This window comes from Artibeus jamaicensis, unplaced genomic scaffold (genome assembly GCF_021234435.1).
Source record: "Artibeus jamaicensis isolate MK-2021 breed Jamaican fruit bat unplaced genomic scaffold, CSHL_Jam_final contig_585, whole genome shotgun sequence".
NCBI lineage: Eukaryota > Metazoa > Chordata > Mammalia > Chiroptera > Phyllostomidae > Artibeus > Artibeus jamaicensis.
This window is the reverse complement of record NW_026521894.1, coordinates 12842777-12866171: the sequence shown is the minus strand read 5'-3', so window position 1 is coordinate 12866171 and position 23395 is coordinate 12842777. Positions and strand designations below refer to the sequence as shown.

The window sequence follows — 23395 nt, the reverse complement described above, 5'->3', positions numbered from 1 at the left end:
TTTGGTCTCAGGTATAATGTCTGAAACTCTAGAGCTACAGTTTTGTGCTAAAATTTAAAATGAGCATATTGAACATGACTCTTAAAGCATCTTTGTCATTCTTGGAACTTAAGGCAAGTGAAATATGTTACTTAGAAGAGGTATAAGCTATTTTTTTCACTAAAAACATTTTTTACCTGCTCTCCTTGACTATGTGATTATGCTGATCTGAAGTATTTTTTTAACAAATGCTTAAAGTCCTTTTAACTCTTTTTCATATTTCCTTTTGTAAAATTCCAACCCTTTATTAGTTCCTTTTCTACATTTTAGCGACTGAGCTTTGCTTGACAGAAATCAGACAGCCAAGCAGATTAATGTTGTTATAAATCCTCAGGCTCTCACCTGGCCTTGATCTTCAGTGACATCTTTCCTTCTTTCCTATTCACCTTGATAACTTCTTCAAATTTTTATTTTAGGGTTTTTCAGCCCTTGGTCAAATTTTACAATTATATATTATTACTTTTTTTCACTTGGGAAAGAGCTTTGTAAATACTAGAATAAGAGCAAAATTATAGTCAATTCTAATCCAGTTATCCCACCTTTTCTAAACTTGGCAAATGTCATGACTGTCATTCTGTACCAAAAGGGATTTGAACTCTTTGCTTTCTTCTTCTTAACAGGCATAAGAATGTCACAGACATAATGTTATTGGTGTCATATTTGTAATCCTGGCACTGCGATCAAATGATACAGAGAACCTTCTTAGAGTTATATTCAGAAACTGGAGATGATTTAATCTACAATCCTCTCATTTTTATCATCCTTTACTTTCAGTCAGAATCAAAGCCCTTGTGGTTATTGGCTCTTTCCCTGTGCTTATGTCGAGCAGTACTAGGTATTTTATTATCTTAAGGTGGCCTCTTGTTACAGCCTTCGTTATTCTAGTTACATCAGTGTTCTTGCTGACACTAGCCCCACACACTGGATTCATAGTTCTCACTTTTTCCTGCTGCAGGGTTAGCCTAGTAGTGCCATGGCTTCTTTCAGTACTGAAATTGATTGTCTTTTGAAATTTAAAATTGCATCTTACTCTCTTCCCTTAATACAGGTGCTCTTGCTCTTCATTAAGATCAACCCATGAACCACTTCTAACTTTGTAATATGAGGGGTAGAGAAGCATTTAAAATATATTGCCTTCATTTTTCTAAAAGTAGAAACTGAATCATGCTATTCCTTATAGTTCTAAAATTCTGTGATTTGTCATCTTTATTTCTTGGATATATAAGGCTGTGGCTGGATATGTGCATGATGGTCTGTAGGTGGCGGTAAAGCACTGTTACTCAGATTAATTTTTTTCTCCCCCCCATTAATAATCCACAGGAGCGGGATGCCTATCTCCCTCTGGCAGAGAGTGCCAGTAGGATGTACTTCATTATCTCTGACTTGTCCAAAATTAATAACATGTACCGTTTTAGTTTGGCTGCATTTCTTCGACTTTTCCAGCGAGCTCTGCAAAACAAACAGGTATGCTGTTGGTTTCTGTGGCTGAGATGGAATAAGAAAGATCACTTTACTGATGATTAATTTATAATAATAATTTCCTGAGCAAACTTATTTGGAATTACACTTCAAAAGACCACATGTAACAATTTTGAACTGTATTTAAAAGAAAATAGCTCCTTAATTGTATTTTTATGTTCTTAAACTGTCCCAGTGTGACAGTCTTCTTAACCAGAAATGATTTATGTTCATAGTATAAATTAAAAAGTAATAGATGATTATTTATTAAACAAAACCCAAGTGATTTAGAAAAGTATAAAGATAAGAAATTACTCGCATACTCCTATTACTTAGAGAAAACAACAATTAAAATTCTATTGTATATCTTTTCTTCCTTTTTTTTAGATTTTATTTATTTATCTTTAGAGAGGAAGGGAAGGGGAGAGGGAGAAAAATATCAATGTATGGTTGCCTCTCGTGTGTCCCCTGCTGGGAACTGGCCTGCAACCCAGGCATGTGCCCCGACTGGGTCTATTTTATATCCTTTTGTTTGAAGCTTTAAGATGTGGCAGTTACTGTTTTAGATAATGGGGATACAGGAGTGCATGCTGTTTTATGAAGTTTATATTCTGATGGAGGAAAGGCTGTATTAAGGAATATAAATTGCTTTAACCAAAAAGATTCATACTGTCCTTTAAAAAGGTATTAGTATATGTAGACAACTTTTATGTTAATAAATACAAAGCTATGCAATATTATTGAGAGATTGTGACACTCTATCACACTTTACCTCCTATGTCGACATTGTTCTGGTTACTTGTGCTGAAAATCATTTGACCCCCAATTTTGACAGATTAAAGCTGTTTTCATGTGCTCATGCATTTTGTTTTATACTCATGGATTCTGTGAGAACATTGGTGAGGGCAGAGTAGGGATGGCTTATCTCTGCTTCACAGTGCCTGGGATCTCAGGAAGACTAGAGAGTCAAAAATTTTAATGCAAAAATGACTCTAGTTTTATCTGCTGACATTGTTACCGAACAAGAGGAGGTCCGAGGGAGGGGCAATACAATATTCGGCCCACCTAGGGATGCCCAAAACTGCTATACAACAGGGGCCCCTCCCGACAACCAAAATACTAAAATCTACTGGGCCCTTCTGTCCGCCGCCAATTGGAAACACATCTCTTAATGCCAGAGATTTGTGAAAAGGAAACAAAAATGTTTATTTAATGCTATTCAGGCCTAATGCCACCACTAAAATATCAAAGTTTTTTAGGTTGTACACCTACACCCACACAGCGCTCCCTTCTCCCACTGTCCCAACTCCGGGTACCGTAAATCAGGAAAAGAGCACACGTCTGTGTTGCAGGCCGCTGGCACCGTCAGCTGTGTCACTGTGCCGGCAGGATCTCGAGTTAATCCAAAGTACTGTGGTACCCTCTCATAGTCCACTGGCAAGAGTCCTTTGTACCCAGTTCCAGTCAAAGTCTCTGTTGCTTTTCAGGCCCCGCGGCCAAAGGGGGGCACCCCAAAGCCGCGTGGGCCTCTTCTACCAAAGCTGCGGGAGTCCGCACTCCACCAAAAGCATGTGGCTTTCTTCTTCACCTGGCTGCAGGGATCTCCATTCTGGCAAAGCTGCGTGGTTTTTCCCTTTCACCTGGGAGAGAGGGGGTCCGCACCCTGCCAAAACCACATAGCTCCCTCTTTCACCCCACCAACAGGGGGTCCTCACTCTGCTGAAACCGCCTGGCTCTCTCCCAGGCCTTCTCACTCAGGAGCGCAGCCCTTCGTTACATCCTGAGTCCAAGCCCTCCTCACTCAGGAGAACAGCTCATAGATCCCATCTTGAGTCCCAGCTACTCAGTCCTCGCTAGTTCCTTCTCTCTCAGGAGCGCCGACCCTAGTTACATTTTGAGTCCAAGCCTTTCTTACTCAGGAGTGCAGCCCCTAGTTCCCATCTTGAGTCCCTGCTAGTTCCATCCTGAGTTCCTGCTACTCCCTTCTCTCTCAGGAGTCCAGACTTTAGTTACATCCTCCTGAGTCCCAGTCTACTCACTCAGGAGAGCAGCCCTTAGTTACATTCTGAGTCCCTGCTAGTTCCTTCTTGAGTCCCAAGCTACTCCCTTCTCATTCAGGAGTCCAGACTTTAGTTACATCCTCCTGAGTCTCAGTCCACTCACTCAGGAGAGCAGCCCTTAGTTCCCATCTTGAGTCCCTGCTACTACCTTCTCCCCTCTGCCTCCTTCTCCCTGGCCCCAAACTTGGCCACAGCTATTTAACATATCTATGAAACCAGTTAAAGGTTATAGATATGTTAAATAACCATTCCTCCAGAGGTTAGCTCCAAAACTGTTGCTATGCAAAATAGCTCTCAATGGCCTGGCTCCATTCATCCCTTCCCCCTGGGGGGGGGGGGGGGCAGTGGACATCTTATATGTCTCTCCAATATTTCTATACACTTTGAATTCTGGACACTTTTCTAAATCTTTTTGGGGGGGCCCCCTTTGGCTGCACCCTGTATCAACATGTGAATTATAAAATATCAATCATATATTATGAACCAACACTCATAGACTGTAAGTGGGAGGGTGAAAGAGCCTTTGCTTGCATGACTGGTGCTTGCTTGGGGTGGGAGGACTTGTTGATTAGCCATGAAACTTGGCTTCCTCAGAGCAAAGTAGTTGGATTTCTCATACTACATCTTAGAGCATCAAACTGTGTTCTGGAGGACAAGGAAGAAGCTGAATCACCTTTTATAACCCAGCCTTGTGTTGGTGTCATTTCTGCTGTATTCTGTTGCTTGAAGTAGTCACAAGCTTACCCAGATTTAAGGACATAAAGAAAATAAACTTTACCCCTTTGCCTCGGCCCGCGAGGCAGTCAACGGGGTCCACCGATATACCTGTAACGGATGAAGGGGGATGGGACAGGAGGCGCGAAGAATGGCAGCAAGACAAAGGATTCTGATCAAGCTGCAAATTTTATTTCAAAATGGAAGGAGTTATATAGAGGAGGGCAGTGGAGGAAGTGCAGTGGATAGGTGGCTTCAAAGCGTGCTCTAGCCTGCGATTGGCCGGGGGGTGCATGGCCGGGCGCGTGATCAAGGCACTGATTGGTGTGCCACCCGCATGTCCAGGAGGGGGAGTTCTATGGCTCCTAACCGCAGCATCCTGTTATTCAGGCGCAACCTTCAGGTCGGATTGTATCAGCCTGTTTCAGGCTTATCCCATCCCCCAACACCCCTTGATGGAAGGAGTGTGAAAAATTGGGTGCTTATATTTTGAAACAGTTACAGATATTTATAAGTTTTTGTTTTTTGTTTGTTTTTTTGGTGTTTCACTTCTCCAATTATTTTCCCTAGTCAAATTCTTAGATTTGGATAGCTGGGGCAAAAATGCACATTTGTAAACCTTGCATATTATCTAATTGCCCTTTGAAAATATATGCTATTGGTATGTTAAAGTGATGCAAAGGTGCTTTTTTCTATCCAAACATTAACCAACAGTGGATATTATATATCTTTGAATAAGTGTCCTTTTAGATCATTGAAAACTATTCTATTTTATTTGCAAGTCTTTGAACATTTATAAGCAATATTACTTACAATATAAATATAGGATTATTTTATATCCATATTTCTCTGGTGAATTTTTTCATCCTATGCTATTCATACTTAAAAATTGAGTTTTAAAGATATCTTGCACATTGAGGACGTTAAACCTTTGTCATATGTTGCAAATATTTTGAATTTTTATCTACCCTTTTATGTTTTTCCAAAATATTTTATGAGACAAAATTTATCTAACTATTGTGTATAGTTCTTATATTTGGTATAATACCGACATGGCTGATTTTATAAAATTTAGTTTTGGGGAGGAAAAGTAAGTTTGTCTTTTAGTTAAATTAGGGAACAAAATGTTATATGCAAGTAGATTTACTTAAACCTGTTGGTTTTTTTTTTTTTAGGAAAGATTATTAATATTTATTGCAAACTCACTATAGGCCAGACATTTTTCTTGGTGTTATGTTATATAATATAACCAGAGAATAAAATAGGACAGATATAATTTTCTTCATTGGCATGGCTAATTACCATTTTCAGGAATGAGTTATTTTAGAAAATCTTTATTCAATTATAAATTATTGAAGTTTACTGTTTTTTTCCCCTGATGTGTCTTATTTGAAGTGGTTCTTACATTCAATATGGAAATAAAATTAGGAAGTAATGCTTTGGGGTATGTCTTATTAGCAAAAATCTGTCTACTCAGTCATGATAGACAATGTAAACATTTTTGTCTTGTGTATTTGTTATTTCTGTTAGGCAAACACTAGGTTTCAAGAAGCAGGGGAAAGGCAGGAAAATGAATGATTGCTGTCTTGGTCCTTAGTTTTAAAAATATTTTTGATTTTTAAGATAGGTTAAATTTAACCAAGCCATTTATAAACTGCACTCATTGAAGCTTTTTTGTTAAAAAAAAATGGAATGGTATCATGTCTGTGAGTGTTGGTTCATCTAGAGAGTCACTTTTGCTTATATTTTTGCATTAAAAATTTAAGCAGAGTAAAAAACTTGCTTCCCAATGTTTTGAAAATCCATTGAATCTTGTCAGTACTTTACTCTGTCTCACAATAAGAGTATCTTTTAGTGAAGTGTCAATATTACATGTTATCTTTGGTAATAGTGAAAAGAAGAGCGTTTGCCATGTAAACTATTAACCATGAGCTCTCTCAGAATATGCTGCTAACTAGGACAAAAACCTAGGTTTGATGCATCTGAATGCCAGTTCATGATGTTTGTACCAAATTCACACGTTAGAGTGTTTATCTTGGATGTGTTTCTCCAAACTGACTGAATTATTTTATTGTTTTTTTTCTTTTCAATTATAATTGTAAGGAAGCAAACAAATTTAGTATAGATACTATACTTAAATTGAACATTGCAAAGCATGTGTTCTTCAGATACTCCCGGAAGTGAGATGTGAAATTCATATCACCCTAATGGAAAAAGATCAGCTTTCATGGTTTTTATAACCTTCTTCCCTATTTCTGTCCCAAGCCATTTTTTATGAATCAAAGGAAATAGCTATTAAGGCAATTTTTTTCAATTATGGCAATCATGTACAATGGAAATACAGAAGCAAATAAAAACTCTTAAAGGTATGCGTGAGTTATAGCACCAATATCAGGGTTATTGCTCATCCTTGTTCAGTCTGGAGAGCGTGGTTTAAGATTGTTTAGGTTCTTTTATTGAGGGTGAGAAAATTCTGTATAGGGTGGTTCTGGTCATACAGTTTTGGAGGTGGATTGGTAATGATAATAGAAGTAGTGAGATCGTTTTAACCCAGACCGATGTAGTACATTTTTAATAGTTTTATTTTTTTTGTATTTTTCCATTACCATTTTTCCCATTTATACCCTCTTCCACCTGATCACCCTTTCCTACCCCTAAGAATCAAAGTGGTATGAGCAAATTTAATTCATATTGTATTATTGAAAATTGATTGCAATCTTCGTGTACTAAAAGCTTTAAGTGTCAAAAATTTCAGTGAGTAAATTTGAAGATGTAATTGGCTCTAGTAAGTGATTCATTAATTAGGCAGCATCCCATCTAGCAAATAGAAGGGCACTCAGAGGCACTATACAAAATGGGGAGATTTGTAGGAAGAAGGGTGGGTCAGGGATCTGTTAGGAAAAGAAAAAGGATTTTTTAGTCTGGACTTCATCTTTTTTGGAAGAAGGCAATAACAAGGGTTTTATTATAGAGATTGGCTTTTCTTCCTTTGGTGGGGAGAAGGGAATAGTGTGGAAGAATTATGCCTAAGTGACACATTACCTTACTGGTGTTTGACCAGAAGAAAATTCTAGACTAGTTGATAAAAATTATATTTCTGGTGAATTTCAAAACCACAGTTAGGTCAGGTATTAAGTCTAGGTTTGATATCATGGGCCTTAGAACAAGTTTTGCCATTTTGGGCCTGTGGTTTTCTAAACTCTATGGATTAAAGAAAAAGATACCATTATTTTTTTTATCGTATTAGTGTATAAGTTTAATATACTTACTTGTTTAGATCTTTGAATTTGATTGCCAAAGATAATGGCTCCAGAATCAGCTTTGAGTGTAGAGAAACAATTTATAAGCATGGTTACACTTTGGGTGTAACCATGTAAGCATGGTTTACAATTTATAAATCTTTATAAATTTTCTAATTTTTTAAATTTTAATTTATAGGATTCTGAAAATACAGAACAGCGAATTCAGTCTCTTATCAGCTCATTAAAACATATGGTATATGAATATATATGCCGTTGTCTATTTAAGGTAAGAAATGCTACTTTTTTTAACCTATAAAGTACTACCTGACCCTTGATTTAATGTAGTGTTACAGTTCAATTATGTAACCCTTTACCTACTAGAAAGGTATTGAGATTGGTATTTCTGATATATTTCCAAAGTAATAGTTGTTACCATATAGAATGTCTTGCAGCATTCGGGGATATCATAGGGGAAAAGTGACCAGGGAAGAAGGGAGAGCAAACACTGGGTTAGCCAACTTAGCTCCAGACATCCCCATAGCCACTGAAGGGGAAACGACGTTATTTATGTAGATCATTTTCTAGCTGGGGTTTCTCAGACTCAGCAACATTGACACTTTGGGCCACAGTATTAACTTGTTGTAGGTTACTGTTCTCTGGCCTCTACCAAATGATGCTAGTAGTATTTTCTTAACCTCAGTTGTTACAATCAAAAATATTTCTGGACATTTCCAGATGTTCCTTGGGTTGGAGACAAAACTGTTTCCTATTCCTGGTATTAAAGTAAACTAATTCTTGATTCTGAGTTGAGAGAAATTTGTCATGGGAGTCTTTATATTATAAGGCCACAGAAGAATGTACAATGAAACATATTGTAGAAATTTTTAATATTACAGACAATGCAGAAGCTTTTCATTTAAGAATTTAAAAAAATCAGTTCTTTGGTATAGCGTAATATATGTTGAAAGAAGAGCTTTGTAAAGACACCTAAGTGAGGAATAGAGTTATTATGGTCCAATTATACAGGCTTCTTAGAAAATCTTGGAAAAAGATATAGTTAATATATTCTTTATAAAGAGATAGTAATTTTTTTGATTAGAGTGATGTTGTTGAGGATCTTTACTTGAGACAGTGAATAAATCCTTTCAGCACCTCTTTAAGGAATATTATTGGAAGTTCAAAGACTTATAGTTGAATGTTCCCACACAGTTTCTTCTTTAATGAGAACTGTGGATTTATATTTTTCTTTCATGGTCTTTCTAAAAATTATCTGTTTGGCCCTCTGTTTTAACTTGTGTAAAATAAGGAATTACAAGCAAATGATTTCAAATGGCACTAAAAGCCTATGATCTAGGTACGAGGATGACATATCAGTAGAATTTCATCAGTTATAGATCTCAGATATTGCTAATATTTGTATAATGCCTAATTATCATATAATACTTTAAATTTTTAATACATAAACAAAACTTAAAAAACATTTTTTAAGAGTGACAAACTTTGTGAAACTATATAGAAAAAAAACCTTAAACAGTTATTTCAACTTTTACTCCTTCATTAGAGTAAAGCAGTTCAAAGTTTGATTTGTTTCTTATAGTTTATTTCCTTTCTCTTCATATTCATATGTGCAAATACATAAAGCTTTTATTTTCTTTAACTGTGTATGTTCTGTTTCATCTCGTGTTGCAGTAGGTCCTGAAGACCTTCCCATAACATAAATATGTTAACCTCATTATTTAGTGATTGTGTGGTAATGGTTATATGCTAATTTGTGTAACTACCGCTTTAGTGATAGATATTAGACTATTTATTTTTTGCTATTATGAATGCAGTGAAATCCTGTGCAGCATATTGTTCTTCATGTACATGTGTAAGTAGGTATTTCTATTCAGTAGGTTTCTCAATGAAATATAATAAAATTGCTGGATATTTACTTTTAAAATTTTGTGGAATGTTATTAAATTGCCTTCTGTAAGTCCTTTGCCAGTCCTCTTATCTATACAGTAAGCAAGCTACCACATTCCTTGTGTCCTTGTCAACCCTGGATATAATCTTTAGTTTTTACCAAGTTGTGGTTTATAAATATATTATATTTAAAATTCTTCTCTGTATATTTATTAAAGTTGTTCATTTTTACCTTCCTGTGTTATTTTCCATTTTTGTCTATTTGCCATATTTGTCTTTTTTTCTTGGTATTTTAAAGAATAAGCTTTGCTTTATAGAACAAGCCTCCTTTGTTATAAATATTGTTCTTTTATTTTATTTTATTTTTAACATTAATTTTCTTTTTCTAGTTTTTATTTTTTCTAATATATTCATTTTTAAATTATATTTTATTGATGATGCTATTACAGTTGCCCCATTTTTTTTTCCCCTTCATTCCCCTCTTCCCTGCACCTCTCCCTTCCTCCAGCTTTCTCCACTTAGTTCATGTCTATGGGTCGTACATGTAAGTTTTTTGGCTTCTCCATTTCCTATACTATTCTTAACCTCCCCCTGTCTATTTTGTACCTACCATTTATGCTTCTTATTCCCTGTACCTTTTCTCCCTCTGGCCCCTACCCACTCCCCTGTTGATAACTCTCTATGTGATCTCCATTTCTGTGGTTCTCTTCCTGTTCTACTTGTTTGCTTAGTTTGCTTTTGTTTTTTAGGTTCAATGGTTGATAGTTGTGAGTTTGTTGTAATTTTACTGTTCATACTTTTGATCTTTCTCTTAGATAAGTCCCTGTAATATTTTATATAATAAAAGCTTGGTGGTGATGAACTTCTTTAACTTGACCTTATCTGGGAAGCACTTTATCTGCCTTTCTATTCTAAATGAAAGCTTTGCTGGATAGAGTAATCATGGATGTAGGTCCTTGTCTTTCATGGCTTGGAATACTTCTTTCCAGCCCCTTCTTGCCTGCAAGGTCTCTTTTGAGAAATCAGCTGACAGTCTTATGGGTACTCCTTTGTAGGTAACTGTCTCCTTTTCTCTTGCTGCTTCTAGGATTCTCTCCTTATTTTTAATCTTGGGTAATGTAATTTGAGACAATTATAGAATAAGTAGCTTATTTAGTTTCATAAAACTTAAGATTACAAAACTGTGTACAAGTTAGTACTTTTATATAACATTCATTTCAGTTTACTGTTTGGAAGAGATTCAAAATCATAGAAGCTGTTGTACTGTTAAGTAATTTCTAACTATATTGGGCAAGAATATAGAAAAGGGTTGGAAGGAGTTTTGGTAGAGCACATATTCTTACTGTTTCTCTTTCCTCATGGACGTATTGTCTAAGACAGATCTGAAAAAACAATATGAAGCGTGCTTAGTGACATATGAATAGAAGTTTTCTCATGAAAACTCCTTGTAAGTTTTGCCTCTGCAGCTCACCCTGCCTCTCTCTCTAAAGGTATTTGTTGGTTGATTGAATAAAATAAAGAAAAAGATTATGTTTTAAAAATAAAATAATAATAGCTTCTGATGATTATATGTGTCTTACAAATTATTTAATTTGGATTTTGATTTATTTTCCTTATGAGAGGTGTTTTCTTATAAAAGTTTTCTGGTAGGGGGTTTAGAAATTTATAACCTGTGACTAAGTGAATATCAGTAATTTAGATAATTTTCTTCTGCTGCTTTGATAACTTTGAAGCTTGCAGTACTATACCTAACCCTTCAGATTTTCTGGAAATGTAGTTGAACATGCTTAAAATTGTTCACCACAATGACTTAACTTTAAGCACAAATGAAAATAATCAAGTTCTATGCTTTACCAATTTATTTGAGTTTAAAGCAAGGCTTTTCTTTATGTGGTGACATCTACTTTATACCTTTTATTGAACATATTTGAAAGCAATGAACATTATAGAGTAAAAATAGAAGGAATGAATGAATTGTACTTTCCACTGCTTCTTAGTTTCTGAGAATTGTGGGTTTTATAGAGTATTTTTGAAATAAATGTTCTTTTCAATACATATAGCGTATCAGTTTAAAGCATATACATTATCTGTCACCTTTTAAGACAAAATATTTCAGGCACTATTTAAGTGCCTTGTGATTTAATCCCTACAACAATCCTCTTGTATAAAGGAGGGAGCCAAGATTTAGAGCTAGTAACCTCTCTCTGGGTTACTCAGATGAATGGTGGAACTGGAATTCAAGCCCATTAGACTCAATGCTGAAGACTTCTTGCTAAGAGGATGTGGCTGAAACAAACCATTATGTGTGGAAATGTGAACTTGATCTCACCGAAAAGTTGACTTTAAGATTCCCTCATACTCATTAATTCTCACAGTTTTACTGTTTTTAAATATTTACTAGAGTGACCAAAAAACAAGGAGACGGATAACCACCATCACCCAATGTATTAGCTATATGTTATTGTGCCTATTTTTGCCAACATTTTGGAATATGGCCTCAGTAATCATTAACAGTTAGCTCTCGGACTGTAGTGGGTAATCTGAGAACCACAGAGTGTGAGGACCTTGCCTTCTCTCCATTAACACTGGAGACTACGTTATTCTTTCTCAGTTCAAATTTAAATCCATGTAGTTGTACTGTGTGTGAATTTGTGTTTATCTATATATATCTATAATAAAGAGTTAATTATATTATTAAGGATAAAGCCTTCCAAGTAATATATTTATTGTCTTATTTATCTTAATCATTATTTCTTTACCTTAGGTGGAGGCTGTAATTATAATCATTCTACATATTCATTAATTTATAAAATAAGCATCTTAGTGACTCATTCAGCTAGTCACTGTTCAACCCCACACCTGAATTATGACATTCTAATGCCTAAGAACACTGTACATCTTCCCAAATGACATGCCCTTGGTTTTTTTTTTTTGTATTTTAAGTCACATGGTAGCTATTTTATGCAGATCAAAGTTTGTTGTATGTTTTTTTTTGCCCTCCTGATGGATGACCATCTGCTTCCTAATTTTACATTTTGAATATATTTTTGTACTCACTGACTCACTAGTGAGCATGTTTGTTTTTTTATTTACTTGCTTAGCTAGATATGTACTGAGTAGTTGCTGTGTCTATATAGAAATATGCACAACGTATACTTTTACAAAATCATTTTGTATTGTATTATTGAAGACACTGCATCTCTCCTACAGAGGAGTGATTTCAGCAGGCAAGGGGATTGTTTGCTGGTGGTATTTACAGGAGGGTCTTTTTTTGTATGTACCACATCTTAACTATCCTTATACTTATCTCTGCCTATATTTATAATCATACACACGTGTTAGATGTAAATAAAGTATTATTTACAGTACAAAAAAGCTAAATAAAGTGTTTAAATTAGAACTTTGGAAAATGGTTCTTCAGTAGATGAGGGTTTTTTTAATTTTTATTTTTTTGGTTAGTGAACATTTGCTTCTTTTTTTAAACAGAAATAAGGTAAGCTTATTTTAGAAAGATTAAAAATAAGCACCTAAGAGAAGAAAACAAAAATAGCCTGTAATTTCAAAAATAAATGACTGATAAAAATGTTACCTTTTTTCAAAATTTTTGGAAAAGATACATATCCACCTGTGTTGATAAACATATCCCCTCTCCTTTCACAGTGTGGGTTATGCTGTGTATTTTGATTTGAATATTTTCATGATAGACTTTTGGTTATTTCAGTTTTTCCTCTACTATAAACAATCTTACATTGAATATTATTATTGCTTATCTATGAGGACATTTGTAATCCCTTTGCATAAATATCTAGAAATAAATGATCTGGATTTGAAGTTATATAGGTTATTCAGGAGCATAGAAACATACACAATGACAAATTAAAGATTACTAATGCAAGAGTAAGAAGGTTAAAAATGATCTGGTTAATGAAGGCTGATTCAAACCTCATGGTTGGATTTCAGCTAGTTTAATCTGCTTTATTTTTAATGAGATCTAAACGATAATTAATCTTACTTAGCACTTTCTATAAAAATTCTAGTATTTTCTCTCTCCTCCCTGCCCCCAACTTACAAGTGTTGTTTTATGTAAATATTTAAAATAGTCATTTCTTTTTTTTTTTAAGATTTTATTTATTTATCTTTAGAGGGGAAGGAGAAAGGGAGAGAAACATCAATGTACGGTTGCCTTTCATGTGTCCCCTGCTGGGAACTGGCCTGCAGGGAACCAGCCTGCAACCCAGGCATGTGCCCTGACTGGGAATCGTACCGCAATCCTCTGGTTTGCAGGCCTGTACTCAATCCACTGAGCTACACCAGCCAGGGCTAAAATAGTCATTTCTTACATTGATACAGGTAGATAAGTTGAAGACAGAATACACATTTTGTGAACCAAAATTTAAGGACTGTGCTTTTCCAAAACTACAAATTTATTTATTTATTTTTAAAAAATTTTTATTTAGTTATTTTTCAAGTACAGTTATTTTGTCTATTTCTCACATCCCAGCCTCTCCCGCCCCTTGCTCCCCACCTCCCTCCCATTTCCACCCCCTTAGTTCTCATCCCTGCATCCTTCCTATTTGTTCCTCCAAATCCCTCCCCTTTTTCCCCTTAAATTCCCTCCCCTCTCCCCTCTGGTTGCTGTCCCCTTGTTCTCTATTTCAGTGTCTTTGTTTTTATTCTGCTTGCTTGTTTGTTTTGTTGTTTAGCTTCCTGTTAAAGGTGAGATCATATGGTACCCACAAATTTAGAAAAAGCAAGATAACGTCTGTTATTCCTTTCAGGCCGATCAGTTGATGTTCGCTTTGCACTTTGTTCGAGGCATGCATCCTGAACATTTTCAAGAAAATGTAAGTGAGTCTAAAGGAGGAAATGTTAGAGTTACAAAGAAGTTTGGTAATGTTCAGATTCATGGTTAGGTTAGAAATTACTTTAGGTAAAAATTATATATCGACTTACTAAGTTAGAAATTTAGTGTAAGAAGCTGATATCCAATTCTACTTCCCTGTGGGTGGATCCAATATTCTGAAGTGAAGGTGAGGCAGAAAAAGTAAGGTAAGTAACATCCACACTGTCTAGAGTTTTCTGAACTCAAGTCCTCTTACTCAAGTCACTAGAAGAGTCATCTTTCTTATAGCCCTGATCTAAGCAGTGAAAGTGATAAATATAAAAATAAATGAATAAAACAATATGGGTATTCTACATTATTTTTTCTATTGTTTATTCTGTTGTATTCACTGGCTTGCTCAGAATAAGCAGATGAAGCAAGAGGGTGGACAGTTCTCTGAAGTTTCCTTCCTGCAAGTTTATGTTAATCTTTTAATGTATAATTTATCTTCTTTGTCTATTACTTCATTTCTGGGGTGCCATATAATGCCCTCTCCAATTTGAAAAGAACCTCCTTCAGGCCACAGCTAACTAACCCATCTCTGGTGCGTTTCTAATATTAAAAATTATATATACTTATTAGTGATTTTTCATTATGGCATTATCATAAAGTGAGAGTCCATTATTAGGGTGGGAGGGAATGGACAGTGCAACTTGGACTTAGTAGTGACCTTTAATGTTTAATGACTAGATTTTAATGATGTCCTGGGTACCTTCATTTAAATAGTTGAAACAGTACAGACTATGCCTATGTTTTCTCTTTGTTTCTCTCTACCTCCACATACTCTGGCTGACTTGTACAATTTCTCCTGAACTGATTAACTTGCCTCCCTTTATGTCAATTAGTAACTTTGATGTCTTAATTTCCTGTTAATGTTTTTCATTATAATCAGTATGTTACACACTTCATAAGATCTAATATTACCTATTTTTTTCTTCCTGGAGTATGAATACTCCAGGAAATATTGAGAAAGGACAACACTTTTCTTTGATTCATAGGATAACAGTCATTCATATTTATTAGTGATTTCATAATGTTAGTGAGGAGAGTGAGTGGTCAGGGTGGGTGGAGACAGGGAGTATGTTATTTTGGCAGTGTTTCTATATTGCTCTCAAGTTTTAGTATGTTTTTGCTTTATTTACTGATCCATGTGTAAAAAATAATATAGTGCCCATTATTATCTGATTAGGGGAATACAGAGTGAAGAAATAGATTCTCTTAGAGCACTAGATTTCATAGCAGTTGACCAACTTTGATTCTGAGAACTAAAAAAAAAAAGGAATGCCAGTCTTCTCTCTCTCAGAAAAGATAATAGAAGTATTTTCCAACATATGCAATTTTTAAACTCTTGGTGTACCTTATTGCTTATTTATTAGTAACAAATAGTGTACAGTAGGACAAAGTAATAGGTGGTGACAAATGCTGATTGAATGTGAGATGTACATTTTTTAGATATGGAGACATATATATATATATATATATATATATATATATATGTGGTATAGTTTTTGTTTTAATAAAATTATTTTTAGTAGATTTCATGTTGAAGTTTTAGGTTGATAAATGAACTCATAGTGTTGTACTAGAAATGAGAAGATGTGAAAGGTGTTTTTCTGTTGTAGTTGGTGGTTTTTTACATGTCCTTAGCTTCACTGCGAGGCATCTCGTAGGGTTATTGAGACTATCTTGTTAACTAGTTAGTATTTTTATATTTTTTGTTTTCCATATATTTTTATTCAATAGGAATGGGATACGTTTACTGGTGTGGTTGTTGGGGACATGTTGCGGAAAGCTGTAAGTAAAAATAATAAAATTATTCTACTCTTAAGGAAAATAGTTCTGGCTTAGACTTCATTAATATAATTGCTTCAGAAAAGATTTAAATTATTGTTGAAATTATACTTTAACTAGAACACTGTCTCTATTAGAAGTCCTTGTCTCTATTGCACTTCTGTAAAATGGACCTAAATATATGTTTTTGTTTATGAAGACATATTTTAAAAATATTAAATACTAAGAAATTAATATAGTTTCCTTTTTCAGTGTGTATGTTTTATTCCAAGAAGATTTTTATAATTCTAAGAAAATAAAATCTTTTATTATTACTAGAAAATTTTCTTTTTTTATTAATGTTTTTTAATCATTTATCCGCTTTGTATCCTCTTGTACCTCCACTTACCTCCCCTCCCCCTCAGTCACCATACTGTTGTCCGTGTTCATGATTTCTTTCTTGGAAAAAATTTTTATATAATTGAAGTTTAAAACTTACTTTTTAAACTTTTGATAACTCTATTCGAACTTAGCTTTTTGTCTAGTAATTTTCTGTTTGAACATGTAATGGATAATATTATTCTTCAAAGGAGCACAACTAAACTGTAATGTAAAACCTAGCTTATGTCTGAAATGTGAGATATACAAAAATAATATAATTTTATGGCAGTTTCTTATATTTGAGTTTTTACCAAAGTTTCACAGAAGATTAAGCACAATGACAGTGAATGCAGCTGTGGACAAAAAGGAGCCATAAACTGAACATGACCAGCTCAGGGAGGCCTGTGTGCTGGCCTTACAGTTCAGCGACCCCAAGTGACCACATGGGATGGTCTGAAATTAAAACTTCCAAACTAAAAGAGAGTCATGATGGGTAGTCATGTCCTAGGCCAGTATCTTCCTTGACAAAAGTCAATCTTTACATGAATTGATCCTGTCCTTTTGTCTTTTTGCATCTAAGATTACATACCTTTGAAATGTTAGAGTAATCCACTCTTTTCCAGACCGCTCAGGGTGCAGTCTCCCACCAGAGCAGGAAAGAGACTACAGAACCCCTCTTTATGTGCTGTAAATGTTCATTGGTAGGCATCTGGTGCACACCCATGTAAAATGAGTGTGTGTCTCTCCATTTTACTTTTTATCCAATCCCAGAGATTTCCCTCCTTCACTTTCTCCTGCCTCTCTAATCTACCACCAATAGATTTCATAACCCTTTTCATGCTTCCTCCGGTGATTTTAATGTATAAAGTAAACTGCAAAACTGCCATTTGTTGGAGCATTTTCTCAGGACTGACTTGAGTAATATATACAAAATAAAGAAATAATACATAGAATGAGCTTTTTAAAAGCATTTTGTCTATAAAACTAGTTAGTCAGTAGTTGAAATTTTAATTGAATTTTACCTAATATACTAAGGAAAATAATGGCTCTTATTAAAGGACTCTCAACAAAGAATACGTGATCAACTTCCATCTTGGATAGATCAGGAAAGAAGCTGGGCAGTGGCCACATTAAAGGTACTTCTTTTTCAGTATGAGAGAGATTTAAAATTTTTTTGCATTTGAGTTATGTTTATGTTTTTATTTGATATTATTCATATTTGGTATTGATATTTCTGTGAGTATGACTTCACATCTCTGGGTAAAAGGATATCAAATAATTCTGATTAGTTCTTTTATTATTAATTAGTTACAATTTTTATTCAACATATCATCATGAGTCTTTGTATTGCACAATGTTCTGTGCTGTGTACCCATTAAGAATATAAAGACAAGTAAATAAAAGGCCCTCTAATATGCTGGTGGAAGCCTTAAATACAGTAATTCAGGATTGGAAATGAGATGCAGTATAATACTTAAGTTGAAAATAATTTCTCAGCATAGGGGGTACGGGTAGGGGGGAAAGGCAGAAAACTGTACTTGAACAACAATAAAATTTTAAAGTATTTAAAAAAATTTTCTCAAATTTAACTCTTTTACTTCTGTTCATCTTTTAAATATCTCTCATCCTTAGTCTTTCTCCAGGCTTGCAATCACTCTTGGTTTTAGCTGTCGTTATTCAACTGGATTTAGCAAGGACTCTGCTTCTAAACTCAGACCTCTCCATTTTATTCTGTTTGTTATGTTTTAAAGTTTAGTTGAGGTATGGTTAGTGCCCTATTTAGAACCTTTTCATGGTTTCTTAACACTCATAGTATGAAGTCCACTGTTTTTTTTGGATAACATATGATTCATGACCTATTCCTCAACTGCCTCTTCAGTTTTACTTCTAGTCCATTTCCTCAATGTTTCTGTATTTGCTGTTTACTTTACTCTCACTACCTGGAATGCCCTTTGACTATTTTTACTGTCAAATGTCATGTTTTTTTAGGATTTACCTGAAGCATTACCTCCTATATAGCTTTGCCTGATTACTCCATTCTATCTTTTCTATCAGCATATATCTTGGACATTCTTATATCATAGCACCTTCCACACTGATACAAAATGATTTTTCATGTCGGCCCTTTCTCCTAGAATCTTGGCCTTCTTCAACTTTATTTGCCTAACATTTAGTGCAAAACCTGACTCATTTACTCTTTTGTTTATTCAGTGAGTTAAATTTAGGTAAATTTAGTATGGTTAAATTTTGTTAAATACTTTTTGGTTGGATACATTAAGAGTATGAGTAAACAAACTAATGATACATGGATAAGGTAAATTTTGTGTTGTTCATATATTCCACAGGGTTAAAATATTTATCAAGTATTAATAACATGCTCTTTCAGGATGGAGAGTACAGGTATATTAAAGTCTTAGTTCCTGCTTTCTAGGTGTATATCACCCAGTGTAGGAAAAATTTTTAAACAATTATAATAGAATGCAAAAAGTGAAAAAAATGAATTTGAAGGGATTTCTGGATTATTGGGCAGGATTTCTGAACTAGCTCATGTCCTCCTAATAGCAAAATTAATAATAGTCAACATGGTACAGATAATTATTGTTTGAACAGTTGATATGCTTAGCGGTTACACTTGATAAAGAGATAACAGTTTAAGTAAAGGCTGCAAGTAAAGAAATGCAAAACATTTAGGAAAGGCAGCTTTACATTCACAACTTTTATGGTATCCATTACTGTTGTATTATCATTTCAGTTTAAAAAACATTTTCAAATGAATTATCTCATTTAACTATCACAAAAAGTCTAAGGATAGGTGTTACTAACTCTGCCTACAGGTAAGAAAGGAGAGTCAGCAGTAGTGAGTTGTTAAGGGAATGAATCTAAGGTTTTTTTAAAATTTCATGCATATTGTTGAGGACCTACTATATGTTAAGCATCATGTTAAGTGATTTAGATGCATAACCTTATTTCACCATCACAGTAACCTAATGGTGAGGTCATAGTTATGCCTGTTTTAGGAAGGCAGTAACTGAGCCGTAGAGGTTAAATAATTGACCCAAGATCGAATAGCTGGGAAGGCGTTGGAACTATGATTTGGAATCAGGTATTCTGACACCAGCTCCATGCCCTTAATATTTAGGTTTTCCAGATAGAGTGTTTTCTTTACCCTCCTCTCTCCTTCCCTTTCCATCTCTTTCTTTCTTGCCCTCCCTGCTCCTCGGTGTTATTTGGCTGGTGAGGATGGTAGCATGAGGAAGAAAAAGCAGTTCCAGAGCCTAAATTCCAACAGTTCTGTGTTCTTTACTCAGGCCCAAGTGTTGACTTCGTGGAGAATAAAAGCTTCCCTCAAAATCTATATATATTGCCCTAGCTATATATATTGCCCTAGCTCAGTTGGTTGGAGTGTGTCCTGTAACCCAAAGGTCATGGGTTTGATTCCCGGTCAGGGCAATACCTAGGTTGTGGGCTGGGTCCTTGTTCAGGCACGGACAGTCCCTGGTGGCAACTGATCAGTGTTTCTCTCTCACATAGATGTTTCTCCCCCTTCCTCTCTCTCTAAAAAGAAATGAAAAATGTCCTCAGATGAGAATAAAAAAATCTATACATATGTTTTCATTCTTGTTTACCTTCCCCTGATTTTCTTCACGACTACAATATTATAATAGTATAGTAGCACATAGCAAAAACAAAAAGAATAGCTAGTATTTATTAGTGACTATGTTCAAGGCATAATGCAGAATTTGAAGATGAATTATCTCACTAAATATATTCAATAAGATTATGAGGTAGCTACTGTAATTGTCCTCATTTAACAGATGAGGAAACTAAGGTGCAGAATGATATGGTCACTTGCTTATGGTCATTTAGAAAGTAGATTCAAGATTTGAAATGAGGCCTTTTGCTGCAAAATCTGAGCTTCTTGCCACTATTTTTATTGCCTTAATTTCATTAATGTTTGTTGAACAAAATAAGTGGATTCTGCATTATATCATTGTTTTCTTCATTAATCATTTATTTGGTATCTACTGCCATTCAGTGTAGTGCTAGTAGAATAACAAATACAGGCATTTAATAATATCAATAGACTCTGCATTGAATAGACTTACAGTAGGGTACAACGAATAGTTACCTTGTGGTGTGGTTGGTGCCATACTAGCGCTCTACCCTGGTGGTCTAACCTAGTGTCTCACACGCAGCCAGAGAGCCCCGTAACTGCTTGTAGCCAGTCTCACGTTTCTAGCACATACATGATGATTGTCTATGTAGCACACATGAATTAATGGTGTTGTGGCCTTATACAATAATTGCCAACTAAAATTAATAGACAAGCATCGGGTGCTGTCATACTAGGCTCAGATCATTTATTGAAAATAATTAAATCGAAATACATGTTGTTAATTTCCTGTTGTATAATTTAGTTAGGTTACTGAATGGTATTTAGGCAATGTAATAAAATATTTAGAAATGAATATAGATGTTTGGATAAAGCATTCTTAAATACTTGATTTATGTCTATGTTACATGAAGTTTTAATACTATATACTCATATATAGATTTCCCAAATTCACCATTTTCAAAAAATTCTCCATCTGTACACACTTACATTTCTGATCTTGTAGATCACTGTTGAAAAAAGTTTGAAAAGGAGAGTGTTCTTTGAGGTAGAGGAAATGAATAGGTTAAGAAAAAATCTGAGAGATGATATTGTTTATGGTGAATATCGAATGCTCAGTAGAAATTTATGAGTAGATATTTAGAACATTAAGAGGCAAAGGAAGCAAAATGTTAACAAATAGTGGTAGAAATGACTATGGTTTAGAAAAACTTGCCTTGTTAAAGATTTCATATTGATATGAAATTTGACATATTTTTACAGTCTATGATCCTCAATATGGCAATGTTGAAAATTGGCACTTGTATGTGTCAAGTACATCACAGTTAAAAACATTTGCACTTGTTTAAAAAAACCTGCACTTGTTTTTAAAGAAAACATTCTTTTCTCCACAAGGTGGGGATAGATAGGTACAAATGTTTTTACCAGAGAAAGGTTTTGTTAACTTACAACTTTTGATTTAGTACTGTCTGAGAAATTTTTTCTTTAATTATGGATTGAATAAGTCTGTCATACTATTTCTGACTTATAAATGATTTGATAAGCAAAGATAAAATAGAAAACAAGTAATAAATACCTATCAATAATTGGTTTCCATTTCCTTTCATACTAATACACATACGCATATACCACAATACATATTTACACATATATACTTCTGTTGACTTGTAGCTCACTATATATGGTTGCTTTTATTTTTAAGATTGCTCTCCCCAGTCTTTACCAGACCCTCTGCTTTGAAGATGTAGCTCTCTGGCGTACTTATTATCATCATTCAATGTGTGAGCAAGAGTTTCCATCTATTCTTGCAAAGAAAGTTTCCTTATTTCAGCAGGTAAGTTATCTAAATGAGTAAAAATATTTAAATGGTACTCTTGTTATTCAGAAGCCATTTACATGAAAGCTCTCTGCCTTTGGTTGTCATATAACCCTAAGGAATACATCTCATGATGAGGAATGGGAATTTTTTTCATTCTGCATCAAAACAGAATGATGAAACCTACCGATGGGTTCCACTCAGTCTTTTGGGGAGGAAAAAGGCTTAGAGTTCCAAAGCTCGGTAGGAGATGATACTCTAGAAGTAACCCTTTCATGTCCTGGAAGTAGTTCTGTTCCCTGTATATCTCCTTGGTAAATTCTGTTTTACCAAGTATGTTTAAAAAACAAAAAGAAAAAAAAAGAAAAAGTGTATTTGAAATTGTAAAAATGTATACTTGACTCAACATAAAAATAGTGATTTGAAAATGTTAGGAAAGACATCTGGGCCTCTGTTCTGTCGTCATCAGAAATACCCCCCTGCATACCCTGTTTCCCCTGGCATCTGGCCCCGGGCCATTAGATCCTGAAGGAGCGGCTCTCCCTGCACTAGTTGATGTTTACTTTTGGTGATAGGTTTGAGGAAATAAATGGATTTTAGTAAATTTTGCCTATGAAGATGTGTCTTTGTACATGCTTGTTGTGACACTCTGAGGCAGAGTAAATATTATGTAACAGTGATAAGTATTCACACATTTTAGTGCAAACATTTATTTAATTATCATTAACTATTGCTTAGTAAAAAAGTGTTGTGAGAACTTTATTATTTAAAAACATCCTGAACTTTTATTTTAAGGTCCTTGTGGTGCAGGCTCTCAGACCAGACAGACTGCAGAGCGCCATGGCTCTCTTTGCATGTAAAACTCTGGGTAAGCGCAGTACTTTTCCAAAACTAATCTGCATGTTGTTTGTTTCTGATGTTAGCTTAGAAGAGTACAGGTCTTTTTTCTTTTATTTATTTTACAATTTCCACCTGGTTTAAAAAATGATTTTTGCGTCAGATATGACCCTATTTTTAGTTCCCAGCCCATGCTTAATCCACTGAGCTACACCAGCCAGGGCCTATTTTTTTTAATTATTTATTTTTAGAGAGAGAAGGGCAAAGAGGGAAAAAGAGGAGAGAAAAATTGATTGGGTACTTCTCATACATAACTCTACTGGGTTCTGAACTGGTAACCTTGGCAGGTGCTCTGATCAGGAGTCAAACTGGCTGTCTTTTGCTCGGTGGGATGTTGCCCAACCAACTGAGCCACGCTTGGCAGGGTTGAATATGACCCTATTTAATGTATTTAGTTTGATACTAATTGACATCCTGTGTTTAGTTAAGGTGTTTGAAGTTTTAAAAATAATTTTCTTTTGAAAGTACTTTAGACATTTAAACATTTGTCCAAGATGAGGATTTCAAAGCTGGAAATTGAAAGTTTGATTTAGAAAATTAAAGCAAATTATACAGCTACCATAGTCTTAAGAAAAGAAGCCTTCAAAATGAGTTATTTTTGCTGTGTATAAAACAAAA

General features: G+C 34.7%; 1 protein-coding gene across 2 annotated transcripts in view; it reads left to right on the top strand.

Moving 5' to 3' along the window:
• The window catches only part of DYNC2H1 (dynein cytoplasmic 2 heavy chain 1), a 317131-nt gene that overhangs the window by 154875 nt on the left and 138861 nt on the right, over nt 1-23395 (top strand). For both annotated transcript variants that reach the window (XM_053670464.1, XM_053670463.1), the window contains exons 69-75: nt 1360-1503; nt 7710-7799; nt 14197-14262; nt 16044-16094; nt 17510-17587; nt 21767-21898; nt 22676-22748. In XM_053670464.1, coding sequence (XP_053526439.1) covers nt 1360-1503; nt 7710-7799; nt 14197-14262; nt 16044-16094; nt 17510-17587; nt 21767-21898; nt 22676-22748 — 634 coding nt within the window. The remainder of the gene's footprint in view (nt 1-1359; nt 1504-7709; nt 7800-14196; nt 14263-16043; nt 16095-17509; nt 17588-21766; nt 21899-22675; nt 22749-23395) is intronic.